The sequence below is a fragment of the Octopus sinensis genome, linkage group LG9, assembly GCF_006345805.1.
Source record: "Octopus sinensis linkage group LG9, ASM634580v1, whole genome shotgun sequence".
NCBI lineage: Eukaryota > Metazoa > Mollusca > Cephalopoda > Octopoda > Octopodidae > Octopus > Octopus sinensis.
In genome coordinates this window covers 24635902-24655991 of record NC_043005.1, presented here as the reverse complement: position 1 = coordinate 24655991, position 20090 = coordinate 24635902, and the positions used below count along the sequence as shown (strand labels likewise).

The following is a 20090-nucleotide window of genomic DNA, read 5'->3' as shown; positions in this document are numbered from 1 at the left end:
AAAGTCATGGGAGCTGTATTGTTTTCTGACTTTGTAGGCATGTCCACGTGTGTTAGACACATGGAGATCAAAAAGGTGTTCAGTGTTGTTGTTGGTGAGGTGGTTGATAACTTTGTGGGTGTTTACCAAGTCCGTCGCCAAACGCCGGAGCTTCAGTGAATCCATGCCCAGGGAAACAAGGCGCTCAGAATATGGTAGGTGTCTGATGGAGGGTATGCGTTTGGTTGCACGTCTCTGGACAGATTCCAGGAGGTCAATGTTCTGTGCAAGATAGGGGTTCCAAACTGATGATGCGAATTCCAAGTGTGGTCGTACCATAGCTGTATACAGTTTTAAATAGATGGCTGGAGAGCGGCTAACAAAAGACCTGCTGAGTGATGCCAAGACACCCTCGGCCTTCCTGACAATCTTAGAGATATGCTTTGACCAACGCAGATCACTGCTGACAGTGATGCCTAGGTCACGCTCGCAAGAGGATTTCTTGATATCAGTGTTGTGGAGGGAGTATGTGAACACAGGGTTTTTTCTCCCAAAATGCATGGTGGTACACTTGTCCACAGCCAGTTTCAGTTGCCAGTCTGTGATCCATTGCTGCATTGTGTCTAGGTCTGATTGCAGGAAAGAGTTGTAGACATCAGGATCTGTCCTCTTGATTTCAAGGTACAGCTTGATGTCGTCTGCTGTAATCAATGTACCCACCTCCCATAAGATTGTTGGCCTTGTGCCAGAATTTGAAACCAATATTAAAGCTAAAATTAGAAAGCTATATCGTCTTAATTACTTGTTTATCTCAAATGACAGTTTCTCAACGAAATGTCCTTGAGGTTTTATGTTATCAATCAGTGAAGTGTTAATAACCACTTCATTATCTGTTCGTTAAGTCATTGGATTGTTGATGGTGGGGGTATTTGTTTTTGTAGCTTGTTGATGATAATGACAATGGTGGTGGTGGTGGTGGGGAGGAGGAGGATGTCTCTCTTAATATTGGCCACTAAACTGTGAAGTAGGAATAAGAAACTGATATATTCCCCCCCCAATTTTTTTTTTCTTTTTTTTTTTTTTCTTTTCAGTCATGCAAACTGGAGCAAATGAAATTTGGTACTTTGTACAGTGGAACAGTAAAATGGCTTCAGTTGTTATTGAACTCATGACCGCATGATCAATAGTGCAGGACTTTAATCTCAGTTTGTTGTTGCTTTATGTACTTTTACTTTTTCTTTCTTTCCATTCTCTGTCTGGGGGAATGGAAGTGGAGGTGTAATATTCAGAGCCTGGTCCTTGCTTCCATTCCAAGTCAGTCCTGATCCAATAGGCTTATTATGATCAGCCACATTCTAGAACTTCATTGCCTAATGTGTGCTTCAATTTCTTGAAAATGGCCGGGTAAAGAGGCAGATGTATAGAACAGGATGGAGAAAAATTCAGCGAGCTGTTGGCAACCAAAGGTGTCTCTCTCTCTCTCAGTGAAAGGAAGAGTGTATGATGCAATTCTTCATGAGACACAGGCTATGAATGCAGGGGACATGTGAAGGTTTGAGAGGAATGAAGCTAGATGTGGAATGTAAATGTACGTGTGCAACAAAGTGCTTGTATACAGTTCTATATTTAAGAGATGAGAAATTATTTACATTATTTATATTTGATCCTAGGTTCTCATTCCTGAGGTATTTTTCAATGTTATTATTATTGTTGTTATTATTATTCAGGTCACTGCCTGGAATAGAACTTGGAATCTTGGGGTTAGTAGCCCGTGCTCTTAACCACCACGCCATATGCCTGGTGTGAATTTTAGGGCTTATAAATCTAGTATCTTAGGAATGAGAATCCAGGTATGAAATTTCCGCAAGACGCCTGATGAAGGCTGGAGGATATATCAGCCAAAACGTTGTGTTAACAATAAAGAAGATGAGGACAAATATCTGTTAAATGTAAATAATGTAAAGTGCTTGTATGTTGAGAGAAAAGTTAGGCAGAAGAGGAATTAGATGCAGTGTGCAAGAAAGGAGACTGTGCTGGTTTAGTCATGTGATGTGGATAGATATCGACAGTTCCATGAAGAAGTGTTGATCGCTCAGAGTGGATGGAACTGATGGAAGAGGGGGACCCAGGAAGACATGCGACAAAGTACTGAAGGACAACCTCATGACACTGACCCTTAAGGAAGAGATGACAAAGGACTGAGGTATGTGGCACCTTGCTGTGCTCAAGTAGACTGATCCTCTACAGCAAATGCATCAAGGCAGCTCACCCTGGTGAAGAGGATTGACCTGCAAGCTTCCTGTGCCAGTGTCACATGAAAAGCACTTTTGCCGGGGCCATGTAGAAGGGTTCATGTATGAGCTGTTGAGGGATTCAACCTGTTGGATGGAAGAAAATTCAGTACGAAGCCATGTTGAATGACACTGAGGGGAAGACAGCGTCTGAGAATATTTAAGTGTCCTATGTGTGTGTGTGTGTGTGTGTGCATACATACACACCACACACATATAATGTATATAAAGATATATATATATATATATATATAATGTTCTAAGTCCTAAGCCACTTTGACTATTGCTCTCAGCTATGGTCACCATCCAGTGTCAAGTTAATCACAGAACTTGAGGTGATCCAACGAAGCTACATGATGAAGATAGCCTCTGTGCAGCATATAAGCTACTGGGAAAGACTCAAGAGATTAAGACTCTATTCCTTAGAGCGTAGGCGAGAAAGATATGCCATAATATACATCTGGAAGATCCTGGAAGGACTTGTCCCAAACTTTGGCATCGAGAGTTACACAAATACTAGAACTGGGTGCCACTGCATAGTGCCAAGGACTCCAAATTTGCCATCAAGATGTAGGACAAGATACTGTGATAGCCTGGGCTTCAGAGATCCACAGCTCTTCAATATCCTCCCGAAGGACCTGAGAGACCTGCATGGGGTGGATACAGATGTCTTTAAAATAAAACTGGATCTCTTCCTGCCAGGTGTCCCAGATGAACCAACTTCACGGCAGGAGGGGCAGATGAGGGCAGCTGCACCGAACTCTCTCATGAACCAAATGGCAATTGCTAAAATGCATTCGTGAAGTAAAATCATGTAGCAATACCGAATGGCGGTGCTCCAGCATGGCCACAGCTCGTGAGCTGAAACTAGATAAAATAAATAAATAAACATAAAAATGTATAATTGTTAAAGAGGACAGCAAATGTTAAGGCAAGGCAAACATATCAAATCATATACATTATTATTATTAGAAAACGATTCAAAGTCTTACAGCAGTTTCTGGGATATCTCAGAATTTTTTCCAATAATAATAATATATAAGACTTGAGATGTTTGCCTTGCCTTAACATTTGCTGTCCTCTTTAACAATCATATATCTGTCTCATCGGAAATCTGCAATGGCTCCATAACTACCGCCTTGGCTATAATCTTGGAGCCCTAGTAATCTGTTACAGCACTTACCTAGTGTACCTGATTGTTTAGATCACCTGTGAACTAAACCCCCATAATTTGTATGTATAATGTATGTATATTAACATTCCATGCCACACTAATGAGAATGACAATGCATAAATTTAATTATAATTTTTTTTCTTACATATTTGCATTGTCCATTGAAATGTGCGTATGTATTGAATCCTATTTTGTATTAGATCTAATTCTGATTCAACATCTTTTTCTCCTCCATTTTTTTATACTTGTTTATGGTATATTTATACCTGTAACGATATTTTTCAACTATATATTAACATATATATTCACACACACACACACACATAAACACACACACACATATATAAACACACACATACACACATATACATGTATATGTATTTAGAATAGACATGGTGTATATATGTATATATATATATATATATATTATAGGCATTTATGTAGAACAGAAATAGTATATATTTGTGTGTGTGTGTGTGTGTGTGTGTGTGTGTGTGTTTGCTCACTCCATTGGTCATCTCTTTTGCAAGACTCAGACTCCTGTAATCACCCTTTACCACTTCTTCTTCCCATTTCTCCGTCATTCTGTCTCTCCTGCCAGCATCATCCATTCTTGGATCAGTGAAATAAACAAAAACATATGACATCAACTTCTATAAAAATCTGTCATAATTCCATAAATGCTGAGGACAAAACAGAAACTGCTTATTTGATAAGAATAGCATAATGCTTGGCAGCGCTGTCCCTGCATGTATCTGTCTTTCCCCATCCATCTTTCTTTCCTTTTCTCTATCTTTTTCTCCTCTCTCTATCTCTCTCTACTCCATCTCTATCCTCCCCCTATCTCTCTCTCTCTCTCTCTCTCTCTCTCTCTCCTCTCCTCTCACACTATATCCAGTTATGCTAATATTCAGTTTGGTATTTCAAACAACATTAGACAACTTCATAGAATATTTATATTCTGGAACAGTTAACTATTCAAATTAGCTTTCAATAGCATTTTTTATTCTTGAATTGAATATTATATTCGACAAAACTGAATATTCCGTATAGTTGTTTATGTTAAATTCTAATGACATACTTTGACCATGAGTGAAATGTTTCAATCTGAAATACCAAATATAGTAGATAGACTCTTGGATTGTTCTTGTTTTTTAATGTTATAATTGGAAAGGGAAGGATTGTATATGTCCATTTTTTGGGGGTCCTTCAAAACTGATGGGAGAAAGAGGGGAACTAGAGATCTGGCTTGAAGTCTTGTAGTGGAGTGAATTCTGCTATGGACATTAATGGCCACTGGTTATGTCCCCCTGCCTTTTTTTTTTTTTTGAACAATTTTGTCTCAAACAAGGCTTGATGCTACTGCAGTGTAAGGAACTTATTGTGGTGAAATCCCGACACCCCTGTGGGATAGCTAGTGAACTGTCCTGAACCTTGTAAAAGTGCATGTGTACTGACAGTGTGACAAACAGTGTGGTGTGTGCAGTCGCATTTGTGAAGGCAGTCATTGAGAAGAGAAGTTTGTTATGTGCTTGTTATGGATTTAGTTTTTGTAGTGTTATAACAATGTTACAGCGTAGTCTATATCCAAACCCCAAGGATATAAGAGAGCTACAAAGAAGAAAAATAAAGGGCTTATAAATTTAAGAGATGGTGATTGAAAGAAGGCTTAAACAACTGAATATCGTAGACCAGAGGAACACAAGATGATAGTACTGTGTTCCAGAGAGCAGCAGTTTGAGGAAAGAAGCTATTGGAATAAAAGGACTTATGACAAACAAGAAGCTCAACAGAGAAATGACGTGTCTGGGAAGAAAAGCAGGCGACATGTTTAAAGGAGATGACAGAGGTTACTAGACCAGAAAGTTCATCAGAGCAAAACCATGTGAATATTCATAGAATGATACAACATAGATACATTTTGACAATAAGCTGAAGACCTAGTAGAAAGAAAAGAACCCACCATTTTAACAACTTGATTTTGAATTTGATTAAGCAAGACTTAGAGAAAGTGTCAGACCAAAGATGACAGCAATTTTCAATGCAAGGTTGAATGGTGGCCTTGTAGAGATACAAGATAACTCGCAAGCAGAAGAAATTTGCGTCAACCAAAGAGTATGTGAAAACCTGTTTTAATCTTAAATGTAGAGTTTTAGAGAGGTGAGACTACAACTTGGAGGCATGTCACCAGGTCATGCGACCACATAAAAGTCTCCTCATTGATTCAGTTTTACCTCTGTTGTTGTTTGTAAGAGTAGTGTTGTCAATGGTATTGATGTTGTTGCTATTGAGCCCCAAGTGGACCCTAGTCAAGCAGATGTATGTAGGGGTTTGTTGATCTTCATGGTACACTTATTATCATATCAAATAGACTTAAGGCAGTGAGCTGGCAGAATTATTAGCATGCCTGGCAAAATACTTACAGGTATGTCACCCGTTGGTACGTGCTGAGTTCAAATTCCACCAAGGTCGACTTTGCCTTTCATCCTTTCAGTGTCGATAAATTAAGTACCAGTTATAGACTGGGGTTGATGTAATCGGTTAGTCCCCTCCCTCAAATTTTCAGGCCTTGTGCTTCCAGTAGAAAGGATTATACCAAATAGACTTAATCAGTTGCCTACATCAATATTGCCACCTGATTCTTGGGCCCCTTTAGTTGAATCTACACAGTTGCAAGTATTTAAGCCAGGTCTCTAGTTTGAGGAAGGCCCTGAAAAGCATTAAGGGTTCTGCCTCTTCCTTCATTTGGGGAAAAAAATTCAATCTAGGAAAAGTCCTACAAAGGTGTAGGCATGGCCATGTAGTTAAGAAGCTTGCTTTGCAACTATGTGGTTTCATTTTCAAGTCCCACTGCATGGCAGTTTTGGGCAAGTGTCTTCTAGCCATTGCTTTGTCAGTGAATTTGGGAGATGAAATATATGTGGAACCCTATCGTATATATATGTGTGTGTGTGTTTGTGTTTGTCTCTCCCTACCAAGTGACAATCAATCTTGGTTTGTTTATGTCCCTATAACTTAGCAGTTCAGTGGCAAAGACTAATAGAATGAGTACCAGACATAAAAATAAGTCCTGGGGTCAACTTGTTCTACTAAACTCTTCAAGACAATACTCCAGTGTGGCCACAGTCCAATGACTGAAACAAATAAAGGCTAATAGGCAGAGCACATGCTGCATCAATTTGCAGCATATCATAAAGATTGTGGTAAATTCGTAAAGTCATTAGTGCATCAGATAAAATACCTGGGGAAGGCGAGAGGACCTGGTAGAAACATTAGCACGCTGAGCGAAATGCTTAGTGGTATTTTGTCTGTCTTTACATTCTGAGTTCAAATTCTGCTGAGGTCGACTTTGCCTTTCATCCTTTCGGGGTCGATAAATTAAGTACCAATTCTGTACTGGGGTCGATCTAATCGATTGGTCCCCCTCCCGCAAATTTCGGGCCTTGTGCCTAGATTAGAAAAGATAAAATACCTAGTGGTATTTGTTCAAAGACAGCACTCTGAGTTCATATCCCACCATGGCCAACCTTACCTTTCGTCCTTTTGGTGTAAATACGAAACCACCAATCCGAGACTGTGAATTGACAGTATTGTTTTCACAGCCTCACTGGATACCTTGTAGTATTTGTTGTTGCTCTTTATGTTCTAAGTTCAAATCTCACCATATCTTACTTGAGTAGTAGACTTAATCTACTCCTTGGTTTAATACCCTCCACCCCATCTAGCATCAAGTATGCCTTCGGAGCATGTATTTACATCCTAGGTTTCTTGTTAGAGAATCATGGGCACCACCATTTTTTAGTCGCCTTCCTCACTAAAAGAGAAAATAAATAATAACTGCGACCGTATGGCTAGATTTTTATGTATTACACAGCTGGTAATAAACTGTATTGTGTATAAGTCACATTCTATAATTGATTTTAACTGGAACACAGGTAAGGCTTATATCTGAGGTAAAGCTAAAACTCTGAAGGGACAAACCTTGTACCAAGATTTAACACTAAATTAGGGAGATGCAATTACACAATTGCAATTTATACATGAGCTAATTTGATGTGTTGAGATTTCTCTCTTGGTGAAACTGCTGATATAAACTGAGATTCTAACAAAGCAATATAATGTTATAAGAACACGATGAAAATCCAAATACAGACTTACCATTCGCATTTTCCAGAATCTGCTTTCAATACTTCTGAGACTGGTGGCCAAACTGACAAAACTGTGCTCCGTGTTTTGACCAGAACAACTGCTGTGTAGACTTGTATGACTCAACTTTTCCATTTCCACATTTATCTCATCACTGAAGCTTCTTAGACGTAAGAAACTGTCAATGCTGCAGTATTGGTGCTGTGCAGCCATGCAGCTCAATGAACTTTGTTGACTGTTCCGCTCAATTGCCAACTCATCTTGCAGAGTTGAAGTCTTTTTAACAATATGTCCCACCTTCGACCGACTGTTGGCTCTGTCACGTTTGTTGGTGGTGTCGTTGTTGTTGTTGTTGGTGGTGGTGGTGTTACTTTTGGCTCCATCTTCACCTCCACTGACTGTACTTCCCTCCCGGGTTGATGGCGCCGTGTGCAGCCCTGATCTCCGGCAGTTGATATTGCTATGAGCCAATATCTCCAGAGGGGAAATCAAGTTCAGTCCTGGAAATTTAAACTTTGTGCTTTTCCAGTTGTTTTTTCCTTTTTGCTTCATGGCTTTTGATATTGGCTCCAGTCTATATAAGTACTCAAGTTCAATCCTGGCCTTCACCCACGTTTTTTATATTTTAAAACAATTAAGTGAGTAAAAGCAGTTTCTTAAAGAAAACAAATGAAAGAAATGCCTTTGATTTGTATTATTATTATTATTATTATTATTATTATTTTACTTCCCAGTGTTTTCGGTCTTACTTACTCTGGTCGATTCTGTGAGAGCAGACAACAACCTGTTGTCACAGGTTGCACAGGGCCTCTTTCTACAAGTTAGAAGCTTTGGTACTTGGATGTAAACTTACCACAGAAGACACTCAACACCCAAGAACCAATCTCAAAATCCTAATTTTCCCCCAATAAAGCAGTTTATTATTCTTATTCTTATTTTGGTTTGGTTCAGGTTCGGTCTTATTCCTGATAGAAATTATGTCGATAGTGGGTTACTACCTGTTACCTTAGATATCAACAGGTTTTAAATATTTAAATATTTTTTTGCATTTGTACTGTCCAATTACAGCCTCGCATGAATGAAATATTTTACCCCTGTACCTATGTAAGCAATCAATACTTTTAACTCGTTAATAATGATGTATCTATAGATCATCAATAAATATAAGAAAAATTCCTATAAGGGTGAAGGTATGGTTATGTCCTAACGGCAAATGAAAGTACTAATTTAGCTGGCAGAATCGTTAGCACACTGGATGAAATGCTTTAGCGGTATTTCATCTGTAGTTACATTCTGAGCTCAAATTCCGCTGGGGCCGACTTTACCTTTCATCATGTCAGGGTCGATCAAATAAGTACCAGTTATGTATTGGGGTCGATGTGATCGACTTACTCCTTCTCCACAAATTTCAGGCCCTGTGCCAATAATTAATTATTATTATTATTATTATTATTTTTATTATTATTATAAATGTTTTTGTTTGTTTTCTGATATGCTTTTTTTTTGTTTGTTTGTCTAATCATTTATATGTAACCTCCACTCCCATATATAAATATGTGTGTGTGTGTGTGTGTGTGTGTGTGTGTGTGTGACACTTAGTCTATTTATCACTGGAGTTTAAAAAAGAAAAAAAAAGCATTTATTTTACTTATTTATACTTTCGACTGGTTTGTAATGTAAGAGACATCAGAGCTGTTGTTATAGTATGTGAAGTATTTGTGTGTGTGAATGAGCAGAGAGGAAGAATGAGGAGTCGGCTGAATTTAGTTAGTGGGAGAAAGGGTAGAGAGGGAGAGACAAGAGAAAGAAAGAAAGTAGATAGGGAGATAGAAGAAGAAGAGTAGAGAGGGAGAACGAAAGAAAGAGGCAGCAGAGAAAAGTGTAGGGAGGAAGAAAGAGAAAGAAGCAAAAATGGAATCAAGGTTTCTCTCTGTCTTTCTCTCTCACTTTTTCTCCTTTTTATAAACTGTTAAGCTGTGTGTGTGTGTATGTGAGTGTGTATATATATATATATATATATATATATATATATATATATATATATATATAGATAGATAGATAGATAGATAGATAGATAGATAGATAGATAGATAGATAGATAGATAGATAGACAGACATATATATATTAAATATATATATATTAACTATTTCTCTGTGTCATCAGATCTTTCTCATATCTTGGTGACTTTATCCCCTCCTGAAAAAGTTTTAAGATCTGACAAAAAATCCGATCTAATCAAGGACTGGTATTGCTTTCTGTTCTTCAAGGTTTTCACTTTTGTTTTCGATGTCTTCAATGCTGACCAATATTTCAGCAACATATTTATAGCGACAGCAATGAAAGCATAACCTCTGGCTGACATTTCTGCTGCACTGTTTCAGTGTCAATTATGGGTAATTAGCGTTGGTTATTTTATTTCAATTGATGAAGAGAAGACGGTTTTGGATGGTGCTTGGTTAGGATCTATGCGTGTTACGGGGTTTTCTGTTGTCTGGAAATAAAAGAGAAAATGAAAAATCACATGAGACAAAAAAAAAAGAATTCCAACTGAGTAATGTACATCTCAACAAGTGTCATATTCTGTGATACTTGTGTCACCGGTTGTGTAACACTTGTGTCACTGATTGTGTGACACTTGTGGTCACTGTGTGATACTTGTGGTCACTGTGTGATACTTGTGTCACTGATTGTGTGATACTTCTTGTGTCACTGATTGTGTAACACTTGTGGTCACTGATTGTGTGACACTTGTGGTCACTGATTGTGTGACACTTGTGGTCACTGATTGTGTGACACTTGTGGTCACTGATTGTGTGACACTTGTGGTCACTGATTGTGTAACACTTGTGGTCACTGATTGTGTGACACTTGTGGTCACTGATTGTGTGACACTTGTGGTCACTGATTGTGTGACACTTGTGGTCACTGATTGTGTGACACTTGTGGTCACTGATTGTGTGACACTTGTGGTCACTGATTGTGTGACACTTGTGGTCACTGATTGGTGACACTTGTGGTCACTGATTGTGTGACACTTGTGGTCACTGATTGTGTACACTTGTGGTCACTGATTGTGTGACACTTGTGGTCACTGATTGTGTGACACTTGTGGTCACTGATTGTGTGACACTTGTGGTCACTGATTGTGTGACACTTGTGGTCACTGATTGTGTGACACTTGTGGTCACTGATTGTGTAACACTTGTGGTCACTGATTGTGTGACACTTGTGGTCACTGATTGTGTGACACTTGTGGTCACTGATTGTGTGACACTTGTGGTCACTGATTGTGTGTGTGTGTGTGAATTGGTTGAGGCTTAGATGAGAAGCTTTTCACCTTGGACATTTGTTGTTTGTTTAACCTTTTACTTGTTTTAGCCACTGGACTGCAACTGTTGTGGCAAGAGTCATTGACACCCTGTGGGTGTGGGGGAGGTTGGAAGAATGGACTAGCCAAACTGTTATAAAGAGTAACGACAAGAGGTTGGTAGGAGTCGTTGAGAAGTTGTAAGGGACGGTGTGTTAATTCCATGTCGAATGTGCACTGAACCAAGTCTGTTAGTGCAAACTGAACTCCTACCGAACCCATAAGTTGCCATAATGGTAGTTGTTTGAATTACTATGTGTTGGTCCTGTCACTAGAATGTGGTAGGGTTTCGATTCTCCTGCTCACAATATATCAGATGCAGCTGTGCAGTGTTAACCAGCTAGTGGTAGGGGTTCGATTCCCCTGCTCACAATATATCAGATGCAGCTGTGCAGTGTTAACCAGCTAGTGGTAGGGGTTCGATTCCCCTGCTCACAATATATCAGATGCAGCTGTGCAGTGTTAACCAGCTAGATGTCTTTTACTGATGTCTTTTATGAGATGATAAAACAAGCCAACACTTTTCTCGGGTGTTGGGTGGGGTACAAACACACACACATGACAGTTTCCATCTACCAAATTCTCTCGAAAGGCATGTGTTGGCCTGGGGATGTAGTAGAAGACACTTGACCAAGATGCTGCACCGCTGGACTGAACCCAAAACCATATGGCTGCAAAGTGGTCTTCTTAACCACACAACCATGCTCATGCCCATGCAGACAAGGAGGAGGATTCCAGAGAACTGTGGATCTGATGGATAATAATGGTTTCAAATTTTACCACAAGAGCAGCAATTTTGGTGGTGGAGGATTTGAGTCGATTACATAGACCCCAGTACTTGACTGGTACTTAATTTATTAACCCCAAAAGGATGAAAAGCAAAATCAGAAGGTAGCAGCAGATGAGATCCTGCTAAGCATTTTGCCTGGTGTTCTAACAATTTTGCCAGCTCACTGCCTGAATCTGATGGATAATAATAATTACTGTGTTTGAGGAGTGAGAAAAAGTAGGGAAGAGTGAATGAATTGGGTAGGACACATGGAGGTAGAACATAGCTTGCTAATTCCCAAGGAGCAGTGGTTGATATAACAGAAGAGGCAAAGGGAAGAAACAGTGTCCAAGTGAGTCAATGGTTGTATGATAGCATGTTGAGGATTCGGTCTTTGCTAAACTGAACTCTTTTGAGGTCAAGTTGAAATCTAGGTGATGGTGAGAATGTAATGTAGGGTGTTTATGTGTGTATGTATCTGCATCACAAATGTATCTAGGTGAGCAGTAATCTTATATATATATATATATATAATATATATATATATATATATGGAAAGAATGTCTGGGTGTGTAACAGTAGCCACTGTTACACATGTATGAGCAGTACTCCCTGTATACATCTGGAATGTTGTGTTTGTAACTGTAACCATGTTACAGTGCTGTAATGTAAGATCCACTTTGCATTTGTAACTAATCATCATCATCATTGTTTAACGTCCACTTTCCATGCTGGTATGGGTTGAATGGTTTCATCGATGACTGGCCAGCCAGGAGGCTTCACCAGGCTCCAATCTGATCTGGCAAGCTTTCTACAGCTGAGTGCCCTTCCTAATGCTAACCACTCCAAGAGTGTAGTGGGTGCTTTTTATGTGCCACTGGCACGAAGACCAGTTGGGCAACACTATAGTATTGATCACACTCGAATTATACTTTTTACATGCCACTGGCATAGGAGCCAGTGAGGCAGTACTGGCATTGATCACACTCAAATGGTACTTTTTATGTGCCACTGGCATGGGAGCCAGTGGGGCAGTACTGGCATCAACCATGCTCAAATGGTGCTTTTTATGTGGGATCAAGCCAGGTGGTACTGGCATTGACCACACTTGAATGGTGCTATTTACATGCCACCAGCATGGGAGCCAGTCAGGTGGAAATATTTCCTAAACCTTTTTAAGACAATCTTTGACCATGTTATTGAGACTGGCTCTAGGTTGGACAATCAGCTTGTAGCACTTGATACCAAATTCCTTGCATTACTTTCATTCCATAATTAGGCCAATATATTTCATTTTATATGGCCGTAGATTATATGTTTGTCAGAAATAGGTAACAGATCATCTGGAGTAGGGTTGAGATTTGTTTCTCGGCTACCCAGATGACAATATAGGATCAATGTTAATTACAAGCCCTTAAGGGCCCCTTGCATTTACAATAGGTGTTTTCATTTTAACTGCACCATCACCTCTCCTCTTTGTCTACACTTGTCAGTTCTAGCCCATAGCCACCCCACTTTCTAGCCTGGGATGCTGGAAGCATTGAGTGAAATTAGTTGTTTGTTTTTGTTTGTGTCAAATTTTGGGTATTGATAGTGGGGTCTGTGGAAAGAAAATGGGCAGGATGGCAGCTCCAGTGCATGTTATTCTAGTGAAGAAGGACTTGTTTATACAATATGATTGACAGCTAATTATGTTAGTGACTTAATAGAAGTGTTTAAGCAGCAGACAGAATACCTTGTGGTATTTATATAGGGTCTTTACATTCAAACCGCCACCACTATTACATGGAGGCCAGCTCTACTTTTCATCCTTTCTGGAAATAGCAGTTAAATATCCTTCATATCCCATTCTATCTCCTTAAAAGAACAAATTAGAAGCTGTAGTGCTAGATATAGTTTGTCTGATAAAAGATAGGGTGGTCATGTCAGGAGCACATTTATTCTTAAGTCTATTGGATTAACCCTTTTGATGCCAACCTTCCTGGCACCATCCCTGCTTGAAGTTATCTAAATTAAAACTTTCTATCAAAATTTCCTGTTAATTTTGGCTCCAAAACACCAGATTAATTATGACAATTAATTTACTAAATTCTTCATTTTTTTTTTAAAAGACGAATTAAAATTAAGTCAGTGTATTTCAAAAGAAAAATATAGTAATGAAAAGGTTAAGGCTGACTTGGAACTAAACCACAATCACTACTACTGCTACTCCTGCTGCTGCTGCTGTTACTACTGCTACCTTTACTGCCACTAATACTACCTTTACTGCCACTTCTGCTGCTATTACTACTACTACTACTACCTTTACTGCTACTCCTGCTACTGCTACCTTTACTGCCACTAATACTACCTTTACTGCTACTTCTGCTGCTGCTATTACTGCTGCTGCTGCTACTACTACTACTACTACTACTACTATACTACTACTACTACCCAGTCAATCTGCTGTTGCTAAGAAACCAGCCCCAGCCCCACCCCTGCTCCCATTGTCATCTTAGTTGCTTGGCTACCATATTATGGGTCCCCCACCTCCCAAGATAACCCCAGGCATTGTATTTTACAGAAGAGGAAACAATTTGGCAGGAAAGATTAAAAAAGCATTAAGGACTCACCATAATCACAGTCACCGTGGCCCCCCCCCACCATCATCACCATTATTGTCATCACACCACTGCTGCCACTGCCACCACCACCACCAACATCATCACCACTGTCATCATTATCCCTATATACTGTCCTCTTTATCCTTTTCCATCCTCCTCTCCCTTCTCATCATCATTACCATCTCCCCGCCCCACTGTCATCATCATCATTAAGATTACTGCCATCATCGTTATCATTACTGTAATCATGTGGACAATATTTAGTTGTCCCTCCTTGAGATGGAATTTGCCTTTCATCCCTTCAACGTTGATAAAACAACTATCAACTTTACATTAGGTCTTTCTCCAGGTGCCTTATACCCTCCCCCACTCATGTAAGAAATATTATCATTACCGCTATTATCATTATTATTATTATTATTATTATTATTGAGTGAGTGAGAGAGGAGTGCATACCATCAAAGTGACACTGGTGTAAAATATATGAAGCCCAGTGTACCCATCTGATAAAGGTACACTAGGCACATGTATCACAACCATATGTGTGCGACATGGTGATCTCATATCAAGATAAACAGCACATGACCTTGTAGGTGGGGCCCAGTTAGAATTTTCATCTGGTTGAGTAACCCATCCCGCTCAAAAGGTCCCTGAATAAGGGTTGTTTAAGGATGTTGAATGAAACACCCATGTTTCCAGAGGTGAACTATTCAAACCCCAAAGAATCCCTCTCAACACATGGCTATGATGCTGCCCCACTACTTCTGCTCGTGATCAGAGATGCACATATTGTCATCCACTAAGGGATATGCTCAACTGATTAAGGTCAAACAACTGACAAGCAAATCTGTGGTTTAGATTATTTACATTTTGACATATTTGTCCTCATCTTGTTTGTTGTTAACACAACATTTCAGCTGATATACCCTCTAGCCTTCTTCAGGTGTCTTGGAGAAATTTTAAACCTGGGTTCTCATTCCTAAGGTATTTTTCAATGTTATTATTAGTATTATTATTATTATTCAGGTCACTGCCTGGGTGTAGTGGTTAAAAGCATGGGCTACTAACCCCAAGATACCGAGTTCAATTCCAGGCAGTGATCTGAATAATGATAATACTAATTATTAATAACATTGAAAAATACCTTAGGAATGAGAACCCAGGTTTAAAATTTCCCCAAGACACCTGATGAAGGCTGGAGGGTATATCAGCTGAAACGTGTTAACAACAAACAAGATGAGGACAAATATCTGTCAAATATAAATAATGTACATAATTCCTCATCTCTTAAATATAAATCTGTGGTATTGAGCAGAATATTTGTTGTAGCCTATCTTTTATACCAAGACAAAACAATGTACATGATAACACTTCCAATCAGTTCAAATCAGAAGCCACGAGAACCACTGCCTTGTGCTGCATCAGGACATTTATTATTATTATTATTATTATTATTATTATTATTGTTAAGGTGGCAAGTTGGCAGAATCATTAGCATGCCGGTCGAAATGCTTAAAAAGTATTCCCTCTGTAACTACATTCTGAGTTCAAATTCCGCTGAGATCGACTTTGCCTTTCATCCTTTTGGGGGTCGATTAAATAAGTACCAGTTATGCACTGGGATCGATGTTATTGACTTAATCCCCTTCCCCCAAGCTGCCCTTGTAGTAAAATTTAAAATCATCATCATCATTATTATTATTATTATTATTATTATTATTATTATAAAAAAGTAGTAAAATTTGAAATCATTATTATTATTATTATAAAAAAATTTTTTTTAATAATAATAGTAATAATAATAATAATAATAATAATAATGATTTCAAAATTTACTACAAGGGCAGCTTGTGGGGAAGGGGATTAAGTTGGGTAGGATTGATAGATCTGTGGACAAAATGTCTTAGAGTATTTTATATTATTACTTTACATTCTGGTTTCAAATCCCAGTGGAGTCAACTTGCTTTCCAGATAGATTTGACAAAATACAAAATATATAGCAAGTTAATGTTTGGGCCAAATTAATGCTCATGCTAGGAACCAATAATAAATCAACAATCGTTAGAGCCTTGGATAAAAAGCTTTGCAGTATTTGTTCCAGCTCTCTGTGTTCTGAGTTCAAATTCCACTGAGGTCAGTTTCGTTTTTCACTTTTTTCGTTTTCCAACCCTTCCAGGGTCCTTAAAATAGTGTTCTGATCATGAATGGTATATTTGTGATCATGAGTCCACTCTGTATAGAATAACCATTGGTTAAAGAGCAATAGTGTATCCGTATTATAGAGGGTGACTTTAAAGTAGAAACGATAGAGAAGGATATTCTTTTCTTTTCTACTCTAGGCACAAGGCCTGAAATGTTTGGGGAGGGGGCCATTCGATTAGATTGACCCCAGTATGCAACTGGTACTTATGTTATTGACCTTGAAAGGATAAAAGGCAAAGTCAATCTCAGTGGAATTTGAACTCAACATAAAGACAGATGAAATACTTATTTTTTTACTACCCACAAGGGGCTACACACAGAGAGGACAAACAAGGACAGACAAACGGATTAAGTCGATTACATCGACTCCAGTGCATAACTGGTACTTATTTAATCGACCCCAAAAGGATAAAAGGCAAAGTCGACCTCAGTGGAATTTGAACTCAGAACGTAATGGCAGACGAAATACGGCTATGCATTTTGCCCGGTGTGCTAATGTTTCTGCCAGCTCGCCGCCTTTAAAGAAATGTACGAAATACCTATTTCTTTACTATCCACAAGGGGCTAAACACTGAGAGGACAAACAAGGACAGACAAACAGATTAAGTCGATTATATCAACCCCAGTGTATAACTGGTACTTATTTAATCGACCCCGAAATGATGAAAGGCAAAGTCGACCTTGGCGGAATTTGAACTCAGAACGTAGCAGCAGACAAAATACTACTAAGCATTTTGCCTTCCGTGCTAACGTTTCTGCCAGCTCACTGCCTTAGGAAGAAGTTATATTGAAGAAAGAAGCTAATAGAAACATTGTAAATGCTACTACCACTACTACTACTACTACTAATAATAATAATGTTTTCAAATTTTGGTGCAAGAGCCAAGTTCGTGGCAGAAGGCAAGCTGATTATATCGGCCCCAGTGTTCAACTGGTACTTATTTTATCGATCCTGAAAGGATGAAAGGCAAAGTCGATCTTGGCGGAATTTGAACTCTGAATGCAGCAACAAGTGAAATACTGCTAAGCATTTTGCCCAGTAAGCTAACGATTCTGCCAGCTTGCTGCATTATTAATAATCTTTTCTACTCTAGGCACAAGGCCCGGAATTTTTGGGGAGGTGGCCAGTCGATTAGACAGACCCCAGTATGCAACTGGAACTTAATTTATCGATCCTGAAAGGATGAAAAGCATGGTCGACCTTGGTGGAATTTGAACTCAGAACGTAAAGACAGACGAAATACCACTAAGCATTTCTCCCGTTGTGCTAACAGTTCTGTCAGCTCACCACCTTAGTAGAGAAAAATATTCTAAAAATTATGTTAGTTTTAACAGTAGTAGTAGTAGTAGTTTTAGTAGTAATAGCAGCAGCAGTAGTTGTTATTTAGCCCCAGGTCAGCCACAACCGAGCAGACCTATTTATAATAAAAAGCACTATTTCAGTCATCTCTCAAGTATTAAATATCACTGGCTATATTAAACAAAGTGTCTAAGTGTTATTCATCATTCTTAAATATGAGGGACCAGATTATTAGAGTTGTTAGAATGCCTTGCATTACTTGTTCCAGCTGTCTGTATCTGGGTTCAAATCCTCCTGAACCCAGCTTTCCCTTTCATCCTTTTAGGGCTGATAAATAAAATACAAGTATTGGACCTGTGTTTTATTTTATTTAGTACAGTATCAAAACAGAATGCCTTGTGGTATTTGTTGTGGCCCTATGCATTCTTGGTTTTAAATTCTGCCTACTGTCACCCCCTGGGGGTTCAGCCCCCAAAATATTGACAGGTTCTGGAAGTTCTTTAGTAAATGTCCAAGTATTTTCAGCTGGTCATTGGGCAGGAGACCAGTAGGTAGGACAGAACACAACAGGAGTTTCTAGCCTTGTGCAGTTTCTCTCTCTGGCTTAAAGAATGAGATGGAAACTCGGTTCAGAGAATGAATAAACTACACTGTATGTATTGAGTTGTTCTTTTCTTTAATTTTTACAGTTGCCTGTCTGCCTCTCTATCCATCCATCTGTCCATAATATTTTTGTATATACTCATCAAATGCTATAGAGTTCTTTTGTTAATTTTCTGGAAGGCAAATCATATTTGGTTGCTGCTTAAAGTTTCTCTCTCTCTTTATATAAACATATATATATTTATGTCTTCATAATTAATTAGGCTTATATTCATATCTAAGTGTATGTATATACATGTCTGTTTTGTGTGTGCTTGTGTATTGCATGGAACAAAAATGGTGGAATTTCTTTGAAGAATGAATGAAATATTTAGATACTCATTCATCTGCATGAATATTTAAATGAATAATTCAAAAAATGCAAATCTAAATGTATAAATAAAACAAAATAAATATTTACCTTGTAAGCTTCTTGCTTCCAAATAGATTTTCTTAATCTATTCCAAATATGTTCCTACAAAATATATTTTCATTCTTCTTTAAAACTTGTGACGTTTACATCAGCTCTGATGTTTATTGATGTTTTCTGTCTTTCTTTCTCTCTCTCTGTCTCTCTTTCATAAAGTTCTGTATGTGTGTTTGTGTATGAAAGGCATCTGATATATAACGAGAAAGCTACATTACAAAACACACAGACACATATAAAAAAAGACTTTTTAAATAAATAAAAAATTTTAGAATATCACCAACAGAAAATTTAAAAATCTGGAATTCTGAAACTCAGTTATATTAACAATAGAAATCTGGGATAAATTTAACAATTCCAAATTCTGTAAAAAGTCTAAAGCTTCGAAGTTCAATGTTTTGGGCTCATAATGTTAACCCATTTTAAAAACTTATTCCGTTTCATATTACGTTTGAATTATTTTACTTGATGACACATTCTTTCTTCCTTTTGCTTTCTGTTTTATTCTTTTATTTTTTTTTTAATCTTCCTTATTTTTTTCGGTGGGTGTGTGGGTGGGGGGTCCTTAGTCTTCTTTTCCCCACCTTTTCTTTTCCTCTTCCTTCAATCCTTCTCTGATCTGCAATTGTATGTTCTAAAGGTTGCTGAGTTTAAACAAAGAAAGTTACACAGATAAGCATATAGCTGTGTTTTATATATATTGCCACAGGCATAGACTGGATTGTGAAGTAAGGTGTGTGAACGTTAGGAGGTAAACCTAAACATTATTATATAAAACAATTGCCATTTGTTTAATGCCTTGCATCACTATGCAAATCTCTTTCTCTCTCTTTTCATATATATATATATTTCTCTCTATATATATTTTTGCGTGTTGTTTATATACCTGTCTTCGTCTTGTTTTTCTGTAAATTTCAACTGTATATATATATATATTTTTTTCTTTTTGTTATTGAATTTTCCTGTATGTATACACACACACACACACAGAGTAACATATATGTACACATACACAAAAGTTTACTTGCACATTTCTCAAATATATACCAAAGACTGTATATATATATATATATTGTAGCAATTTGTGACAACCAATAATTAACACAACCAAACATTTACATGTTACTTTTGACAATCTTTTTCTAAAGAGTAAAACCGGTAAAGTAAATAAACATCTTTTAAAATTGCA

At 38.1% G+C, this 20090-nt stretch overlaps 2 protein-coding genes across 3 annotated transcripts in view; one reads left to right on the top strand and one right to left on the bottom strand.

Moving 5' to 3' along the window:
* The window catches only part of LOC115215731 (cerebral cavernous malformations protein 2 homolog), a 64627-nt gene extending 56409 nt beyond the window's left edge, over positions 1-8218 (bottom strand). Inside the window, exon 1 of the mRNA XM_036505833.1 lies at positions 7603-8218. Coding sequence (XP_036361726.1) covers positions 7603-8142 — 540 coding nt within the window. The 5' untranslated portion in view covers positions 8143-8218. The remainder of the gene's footprint in view (positions 1-7602) is intronic.
* LOC115215866 (transmembrane protein 68) overlaps positions 1-20090 on the top strand; it is a 69355-nt gene that overhangs the window by 12725 nt on the left and 36540 nt on the right. The gene's annotated exons all lie outside the window — the stretch shown is intronic.